This window comes from Vombatus ursinus, unplaced genomic scaffold (genome assembly GCF_900497805.2).
Source record: "Vombatus ursinus unplaced genomic scaffold, bare-nosed wombat genome assembly UNPS02010394.1, whole genome shotgun sequence".
Taxonomy (NCBI): Eukaryota; Metazoa; Chordata; class Mammalia; order Diprotodontia; family Vombatidae; genus Vombatus; species Vombatus ursinus.
The window spans coordinates 1,630,103-1,639,440 of NW_020950172.1; the positions used below are offsets into that span (position 1 = coordinate 1,630,103).

The window sequence follows — 9,338 nt, forward strand, 5'->3', positions numbered from 1 at the left end:
GAGAGAAGGGAAGAGAGAAAGGGGAGAAAGAGAGAGGGGAGGAGAGAGAGAGGGGAGGGGAGATTAGAAGAAAGCAGGGGAGGGAGAGAAAAGGAGATGGGGGAGAGAAGGGAAGAGAGAAAGGGGAAAAAGAGGGGAGGAGAGAGAGAGGGGAGGGGAGATTAGAAGAAAGTAGGGGAGGGAAAGAAAAGGAGATGGGGGGAGAGAAGGGAAGAGAGAAAGGGGAGAAAGAGAGAGGGGAGGAGAGAGAGGGGAGGGGAGATCAGAACAAAGCAGAGGAGGGAGAGGAAAGGAGAGGAAAGGAGATGGAGAGGGGGAGAGAGAGAAGGGAAGAGAGAGAGGGGAAGAGAGGGGGGAGGGGAGATCAGAACAAAGCAGGGGAGGGAGAGGAAAGGAGACGGGGAGGAGGGGAGAGAGGCCAACAAGGTACAGTTCAGGTTCAACTCAGCAAACATTCATTAAGCCCCTACTGTGTGTGGAACATCCTGTCCTCAGGACGGGAAGACACAAAGTGAGCCCACGGCCAGGCCCAGCCCTCCCAGAGCATCCTACATACACCCACCCTGGCACTCAGGGCCCTCCATCACCCAGCTCCAGCCGACCTGCCCATCCTCAGCTCATTCCCCGTTGCTCTTCACACTCCTTTTCCACAAGAAACCATCGGGGTGGGGGTGGGGGAGAAGAGGTGTGACGCCTGGTACGCAGCTGGCCACGGAAGCCACCAGGAGGCCACGGGGGCTCACTGCCAGCCTGCCTTGACTTACCTTGCACTGACACTGTCCATTGGTCTTGTTACAGTCTGGGTCAAAGCCTTTACTGACCTCGCAGTGACAGGGGCCACACACGGGGTTTCCCCACCAGCCTTTAGGACATGGGAGGTGGATTCTGTTTGGAAGCAAAGGCACAGAGTCTTTTGTCAGCAGAGGCCCCCCAACAACCCACCGCCCGACAGACAGAAGACATCCCCCCAGAAGACGGGGCAGCTTCTCGACCACGGCTGGCGTGGACCCGGGCATCCACATGTACGGGGATGTTACTGCGCGAGCCGGGTCACTACCCAAGGTCAATCACTGGGCACCTACATTTGCTCCCAGATGAAAAGGAGGGGCTACCAGGGGACCTTCCTTGCTCTCCAGCCCCTCCCCTACTCTGACATCCCCTGTTCTAGGTTCCCTCCCAGTCCAACATCCCCTGTTCTAGGTTCCTCCCGGTTCTGACCTTCCCTGTTCTAGGCTCCCTCCCAGCTCTGACCTTCCCCGTTCTGTGACCAGTTTCCTGCTGGGTCAAACAGAGGTGCTCATCTGGGTGCAGCCTCCATCCCAGGCAGTAAAGAAATGCCCTCACTTGTTTTCACAGTACTGTCCATAGTAGCTCTGCCCACATTCGCACGTGTAGCCATGTTTGGAGCCGGGTTTTCGGACACAAGTTGAGATCTGTTCACAGGGGTTCAGGTTACACACGTCCACACAGTCTCTCCCAAAGTAGCCTAGGAGAGCAGGGAAGACCATTCCGTCAGCTGCTGACCGACGCACGGCTCGGTGTCTGACACCATAGAGACCCTCTGCGCCTTTCCTCAGGGCTGAGGCAGCCCCCCGATTGCTCATAGTGGGGACTCTGGAACGTGAGGGGACACAGACATACACACACACACTCACACTCACATTCTCACATAATACACACCCCTACACTCTCACACCCATACTCACACAGACTCTAAAACACTCCCCGATTCATACATCTACACTCGCTCACCCACACTCACATGATACCCACACACCCACCCATACACATGTACTCTCTCATACACACATACACACACACACACACACACACCCCTACACTCTCACACCTAGCCCCCCCAACACGTTGGCATGCCCGAGCTCCCTGGGCACCCAGGGAGGGGGAGGGCAGAGGAGCAGGATGTGGCCTGGGGAGATGGAGGCTCCCCTCCTGGCCCTGCCCCTCCTTATCTGGGGGGCCCTAGGGAGCCACCCCAGGGCCTCTCGGGGCAGCCGGCCATGCCCTGCCGCTCTTACCTGGGTCACAGATGCATGAGTAGCTGTCCCAGTCATCTGTGCAGTAGCTGTGTTCGGGGCACGGGCTGGAGGCACATGGGTTGTCCAGGGCGCAGCCCTCTTCCACCCTGACCTTCAGAGCATCCCTCATGTTCAGGGTCATGATGTTTGTTGACGTCTCCCCCATCCTCACTCCCTGTGGGAAGAACACCAGGCTCAGCTCCACATTGGGGGAGATTGGGTCAATCCCCACCTGCCTCCACTTCCTTGGTGCTAGGAGGCCTCTGATGATGGGGCTGGGGACTGGCCTCCTTGGAGGGGGTGCCTTGGGAGGACCACAGAGGTGAGGGGGCAGAGGCCGGGGTCTGTGGCCACGGAAGGAGGACTCGCCCTCAGGCCTCAGGGATCTCGGACAGAGTGGACTCTAAAGGGAAACGGCGTGCCAGGGTGGGCACTGGGCATGAAGCCAGAAGGCCTTGGCTTCCAGGTCTGACTCTCAACCACACAAGATGTGGAGGAGGTCAGTCCCTTCCCACCTTCCCTGCTCTGGGCCTCAGTTTCCTTATCTGTAAAATGGGGCTTTCCCACCTGTGGCAGGTGGGAGAAGCCACTGTTTGGGATTTAAGCGAATGAAGGGCTCAGAGCATAGATCACTGCTGAGGAGACCCGAGCACTGGGAAACGGCTGGTGCTCAGGCGGTCTAAGTTATGGTGTGGGCGAGCCTCGGCCAAGCCCGCGAGGGTGGGCCATCCTCCTCCTCAGCAGAGGCGGGAGACTCTTGGTATGGAGCGCTGCACCGGACGGTGGGCTTGGCTAACGGTCAGTCTGGGCAAATCCTTTACTTTTTGTTTATTCCTCTCTTCTCTGCTTTGTTTTTTATTCTTTGTTTCTGAGCACAGGGAATGAAATCTTAATAATAATGACAGCAGTTGGCATTTGTCTAAGGCTGGCAAAGCGCTTGACATGGTATCTCATGTGATCTGGAGATGAAACCAAAGAGGAACAGCCACACGAAAGAACAGGCGCCCTTGGGGCTGGACGGGTGAGCCTGGGCGACTCCCTCCCCGCAGGAGTACCTGCATGCAGCCCGAGAAGCCCCCGCGGACCGTGACCTGGTCTTCGGAGAGGCCGCCCAGCAGGATGCTCCTCATCTTTAGGCCGGGGAGCTGGTTGCCGATTTGCACCGTGCTCTGTTGGGAAGAGGAGGCCAAGGGTTCAGGGTGAGAGGCGCCTCCAGGGGTTAGGCCTGAGCCGAGCAGTCTCCACCGGGTCAGACAACAGCCGAAGCTCTAAGGCTCCAGGGTTCCCAATGAGAGCCTCTGCTCCCGGGGCCACCAGCACCTTGGCCCATTGAGGCAATCCTAACAAATATCTGGCGATGTGAATGAGGGTGGGGTGGAGCAGCAGAGCGATCCCAAGCTCCCCCCAACCCCGAGCTGTCTGTGGCTCTTCCCCCCCTCGCCGGGCAGCCCCACCCTCCAGAACCCACCCGATCCAGGCCGTAGTCCAGGGTCACCACGGCCAGGTACCGGATGTCCTTGCCGTCCTTGGCGCTCTTCAGCTCGATGAGCAGATGGTGCCACTTGCCGTCACTCACACGGGACCTGCCCAGCGTCATGGAGGCCACCTCTGAGGGTCCGTGGAAAACGGCAAAGTCTACCTGGCTATTCAGGATCTGTTGGGAGGACGCGGAGGGTCACGCCTGGTCACGAGGGGATGCTCAGAGCATCTCATCGGGGCCCAGGCCGGGGCAGCTGCCTTCGGACCCAGCTTAACCTGGCCTGGCCGTGTGACCTCCCAGCCTCAGTTTCCCCCACTGCAAAGTGGGGATAAGGCTATGTGTGCTTCTGCCCTCACAGGGCAGCTACAGCACTCAAATGAGGAAGGGTGGAAGGGGCTTGGGCGGGGGCAGCGGTGGGGGCGGTCCTTCGAGGGAGGCAGAGAGCCGCCCAAACCTCGATGGATTCTGGTTCATCAGACCCAGGTGGGTCCTCTTTCTGGAATACCTGAGGGCTTCCAAAGGGTTTTTGACCCCAGACCCTCGGAAGGAGGGCCTGGAGGCACCATTTCCAGGGGACGGCCTCAGCAGCCAGGTGGGGCTCAGATCTTCATCACTAGGACGCTGCCCAAACCCGAGCTGGGCAGAGTGAGCCAGGCGTATCTGCCATGTCCGTTTGTCCCCCAGAGATCCAGGGTCATGGGCCCAGAGGGGAGCCCATGAGACTGCTTCATCAACCCACAGCCAAAGGCAGTATTAAAGAATCAAGAAGACCTGGGCTTGAATCTCAGCTGGGCCACTTACCAGCTGGGGCATCCTGGGACCTCTGAGCCTCAGTTTACTCTTCTGTAAACTGGGCTGATGAGACCATCTATGTCAATTGCTTTGCAAACCACAGACTTTAAGAATCACATATAAGGGTCTGTCATTGTGACAACTGAGACCTGATGAGAAGAAGTGACTCGTCCAAGGCCATCCAGCTAGCGGAAGCAGGATTGTAACCCACGTCTCTCCTGATCCCGGGCTGCCCCTGCCCTCCCCCCCCGCCCGCTTGGATTTACTTTTCATTTCTCCGTAGATACGGACAGATACACATGCTGTCTCCCCTCCTCGAGGAGAGAGGCTGCTGTGCTTTGTCTCTGTTCCCCCAGGACCTGGTCTGCTTTCGGGCACACATTAGGCCCCTCCTAAATGCCTGTTAGGGGATGTCTGACCCAGACTTCACATCCGAGGCCCTGAATGTACAAGAAAGGTTCTGACCCAAAGCAGAAACGGCCTAGAAATCAACAGCTTCTGATCAGCATCGGGCCACTCGTGGCCAGGGGGTCTGTCCACCTGCAGGACAAGCCCAGGAAGGCAAAGAAAGCCAGGAAACCAAACCGTGGCCCTGGGCCCCAGGAGAGTGTGTTTCTGTCACAGAAGGGATCCGGGGACCCACTACCGGGTAATTCGTCCTACCTGGGGGAGGGCGGCTTCAGGATGCCAAGGATGGGTTTGGGAGGTGAGCTAGGGCAGGAGGAGGGGCAGGCCTGGGGGCCAGACCCAAGGGAAGGCTCTGCCCCCTCAGTGAGACCACAACACACAGACTGGGTCCTGGCCGAGCAGCATTCTCGTGAGCTCCTGCCTGGAACCTCCCAGAACCAGGGGATTCCGTAGGGCTTTTGGCAGGGTTAAGGAGTCCTGCCTCTGGGGCTGGTCCCGCCTGGGTCAGTGCCTAGTCTTGGCATTGCCATCTGCTCCCTAAACAGCCAGCCCCCGGCGCGATGGAGCCCTGAACATCAGGCCCGGCTTCCTCGGCAGGTCTGACCGGGGTCCTGGGTCACCACAGGCCGAGATCTAGACCACCCTCCTCCTTCTGGCTAAGGGGGAGCTCACAAATCCCCCAGGAAAGGGGGGGCATCCTAGCGGCTCGTTCAGACAGAGGCTGAGGAAGGAGACGAGAGGGGGCCCCGAGAGGAGGCCTCTCGCTGGACACAGCCATCAGGCTCCTTTACGGGGCAATGACCATTGAGCCCTGAGCACAGGGCCTACTGGTCGCCAGAATCACGGGCCCCACTTCAGTCTCCCCTCTGACATGTGTGTGACAAGTCACCTAATGTTGGTGGCTCTGGAGTCAGAGGACCCAGGTTCAAATTCTGGCTCTCTCACATCTAGTCCTCAGTTTCCTCCTCTGTAAAATGGCGGAGGGGTGGACTCAACGACCTCTAAGGTCTCTTCTAGAAGAGAATTAAAACTATAACTACGACTTTTCTGAAACCTACTTTTTGTTCGGTCATTTTTCAGTCACGTCTGACTCTGGCCCCATTTGGGGTTCTCTTGGCAGAGATACTGGAGTGGTTTGCCATTTTACAGACGAGTGAACTGAGACAAATGGGGTGAAGTGACTTGCCCAGGGTCACACAACCAGGAAGTATCTGAGGCCAGCTTTGAACTTGGGAGGATGAGTCTTCCTGGCTCCAGGCCGGCCACTCCATCCACTGAGCCACATAACTGCCCATTTATCCGCCCTACTTATCCCATTCTTAAAATGGGCTAATAATCTCCTCCCTCCCTACGTCACAAAGCTATGATGAGGAAAGTGCCCTGGAAGTCCTATGATGACGGAAATGCGCACTGGGGTTTTGTTTGCTCCTTTGTTTTGGTCAGGACCTGCGGTTGCTTGGGTAGGGATGCACAGCCAGGTACGCGAGTCAGAGACAGGCCTGGAACCCAGGCCTCCTGATTCTGAGGTTCCAAGGTTCTAACGCCTAGGATATCACAACATCCGCCGTTTTGTGCATTTTACATTTAAGGGAGAGGAGGCCAAAGCAGTCGGCCATTTGGAAAGCACAGGCTGAGCTCATGTAATTGCCTGGCATTCATCTCTGTGACCTGCGTGTATACTTTTCTCTCCAGCTGAGGGTGGAGTCCTTCCTTCTGTGCTCAGGCTGTTCAGGAAATGGCAGAGATTCTCAGACTGACAGAAATAGAGCCACAGTTTCCAAAACACCTGGGCTGACTTATCCCAGAGCTGGGGGGAGCTCACAGCCCTCCCTGTCTCCAGCACCAAGCGCCAGGGAGAAAGAGGCCTGGTGGTGGGAGAGCCCCTCCCTGCTCCAGCTCCATCCTCTCCCTGGGATGGGGGGTGGTCCTCCTACGGCCTTCCACTGCAGGGCAGGGGGAACAAAGGGCCAGAGGTGGGGCTGGTCACCAGCACTGACCTCACACGTCCTGCTCCCTCCCAGCTGCCACGGGGGCCCCCCTCACCTGGAGGCTAATTTTCGATGACGTCCCCGCGTTGGCCTCCAAAAGAACCCCGCTCTCTTTCCGGGTCCGGAACATGAGGCCCAGGTACCAGGGCACCGAGATGGTGATGTCCAGATCCCCCCAGAACACGAGGCTCTCGCCGCTGAAGCGCTGGGGGTGGGGCATGGCTGGGAAGGGGACAGAGACAAGGGTCAGGGCGGGATGAGCGGGGCCACCCTACAGAGCAGGGCGTCCGCAGGAACGCCAGCCAGGTCTCCCGGAAGACCATCAGGTGCCAGACCTGGAAGGCAGCTCAGAGGCCATCGGATTCAGCCCCCTCAGGCCCAGAGACGGCAAGAGACCAGTCCAAAGTCACACAGTTAAAGAATCAGGAACAGACCCAGATCTGGAGATAAAAAGTGAGAGATGGAGCCTGGCCTCAAGGTGCTTGGAGCCTGCTGGGAGGGAAGGGAAGAGCTGCAGAGACACAAATCCCAGGATCAAAGCAAAAAGAAATTCAGAAGGGGTGATTTTGTTACTACCATGATGCTTCAGCACTTGTAAGACAAACTCGCCAGAGCTCTCCATTCCCCGCTCTCTCCTCTTTCTCCCTCTTTGTAAAGTGACTGCTAGGCCACAGGAAGGAAACGCCCCAAAGCCCTTTAAGGGTCCCTGGGGTGAAGGGTCAGGGGGCAGAGGTCAGGGAAGGCAGTAGAACTGGGCCCTGCCACTGCTGCCTCGACCATGCCCATTGACCCCTATGAGGGACCTTGGTGCCAGGCGACAATGCACCCCTGGAGCGAGAAGGGTGGGCAGCTTCCTTAAAGGGGCCAGGACAGAGCTGTGCCAACGCCCGTGCCCAGGCCCAGGGCTCTCCAGCCGACCTCTAGCTTCCTCCGTTCCCAGCCGACGGAAGGGGTGGTAGAGACAAGCCCGTCCGGCTCCACTCCCACAAGCCCAGAAGCTTGGCCTATCTTCTCACAACCCAACACACATCTGAACGGAAAGCCCATCACCCACATATACCCTGAAGAAGGTAATGCTGCCTATGCCCAAATACCTCTACTCACAGGGAACTCACTACCCCCTGGTCATCTCCCATGACCTGCAGCCTAAAGCTGCCTCTCAGCACCTCCCCCTCCCCCAGTGGTCCTGGTTCTGGGTGGGGGGGCAAGCAGAGGGAGGTGACTCTCTCCTCCTACTGGCTGTCTTTCTGGGATCCCCTCACTCTTCCCTCCTCCTGCTAAACATTCTCAGTTCCTGGTGGGGTCTTTGGAAGGTCAAGGGAGCACAGGTCCAGACTGGGGCCTCAGTGGCCGGAGGGAGCCAAGGCCCAGGGAGGGTGGGGGCGGGCAGGAAAGATGCTTCCCCAAGGCCACAGTGGAAGCCCAGGCCCCCGTCTCCTCTCTGGCCAGCCTTACCACTGTCCCAGGCTGCCTTTTTTATTCTAGTCAGAATTATATGGGGCTGTTACTTTTAGATGCTATTTTGAGAGAGCCAAATTCATCATTGGAAGAGCGGCCCAGGAAGGTGCTTTTAATCCTGACACACAGAAATCCAGATGACATTCCAGACTGGTGACACACCAGCCGGCCGGGGCCTCCTCTCCTTCCCAGCCCCAGAGAGCCAAGTGAAAGCAGGCCCGGGTCAGGCCTCCGCCCCCCAAACGGCCAGGCCGGCTTCCTCCGGAGGGCAGCACAGCCCTGCTGGCCCTTCGCGGTGATTTCCTGCTGGGGTGGACCACAATCAGCCTGTGTTTTCTTTGGCAGAACAGCCCACCAGCCGCCATGACGCTCCCAGCAGAGCTGGGCGAGGGAAGGCCTCCGGCCGCTGACCACCTGTGAGACCCGGGGCTCCCCCAGCCTTCCTGGGGCCTGTCGCCTGACTGGTAAAATGGGGGGAAATCCAGGGTCCCGGCCGTGGCCCCCACAGCATTGTTGGGAGAATGAGAGAGGGCCGGTAGAGCAGAAGGAAGACCTGAGTCTGAATCCTGCCTCAGACATGGAGCAGATGTGTGGCTCTGGGCAGATCACACGCACTCATGGAACCTCGGTTCCTTCGACTGGGAAATGGGTACAGTAGTACCTCATCTCACAGGGCTGTAGCCAGGTCCAAATGAGATTATGTATAGCGTTGTGACAGGTGAGGAAACTGAGGCCCTGAGAGGGGACGCACCAGGGATCAGGAGCAGGGCCTGGATTCTAGTGGAGGTTCTGTGCCTGCCAAGCCAGCGGCTTTCTACCGCACTGCGATGCCACTGTCTGCGCTGGGGGGCATCAGCAGACAGAGACAACCGCATGCCTTCCACAGCAGCCGGGCCGCTGGGGAGCTTACGAGGCACTGCTAGGAGGAGGCTGCCGGGGCGCCTTTGACGAGCGAGAGAAACATGGTGGTGAAGGGATCAGCAGCACAGACACTCCTCCTCTGAGGGGGACGGTGTGCGTGTGTGTGTGTGCGTGTGTGTGTGTGTGTGTGTGTGTGTGTGTGTGCGTGTGTTTGTCTCATGTGGGGATGAAGTTAATGCTATTATGGGTTTAAAAACTGCCCATGATGGAGACAATAGACCTGTCAGGACCAGGGCCTCAGGGCCAAGCCTGAGC

At 58.2% G+C, this 9,338-nt stretch overlaps 1 protein-coding gene across 1 annotated transcript in view; it reads right to left on the bottom strand.

Moving 5' to 3' along the window:
- Nucleotides 1-9,338, bottom strand: part of CELSR1 (cadherin EGF LAG seven-pass G-type receptor 1) — a 153,895-nt gene that overhangs the window by 29,111 nt on the left and 115,446 nt on the right. Inside the window, exons 9-14 of the mRNA XM_027854281.1 lie at nt 6,760-6,926; nt 3,505-3,690; nt 3,092-3,205; nt 2,037-2,211; nt 1,345-1,486; nt 765-885 (exon numbers count right to left, since the gene is read on the bottom strand). Coding sequence (XP_027710082.1) covers nt 765-885; nt 1,345-1,486; nt 2,037-2,211; nt 3,092-3,205; nt 3,505-3,690; nt 6,760-6,926 — 905 coding nt within the window. The remainder of the gene's footprint in view (nt 1-764; nt 886-1,344; nt 1,487-2,036; nt 2,212-3,091; nt 3,206-3,504; nt 3,691-6,759; nt 6,927-9,338) is intronic.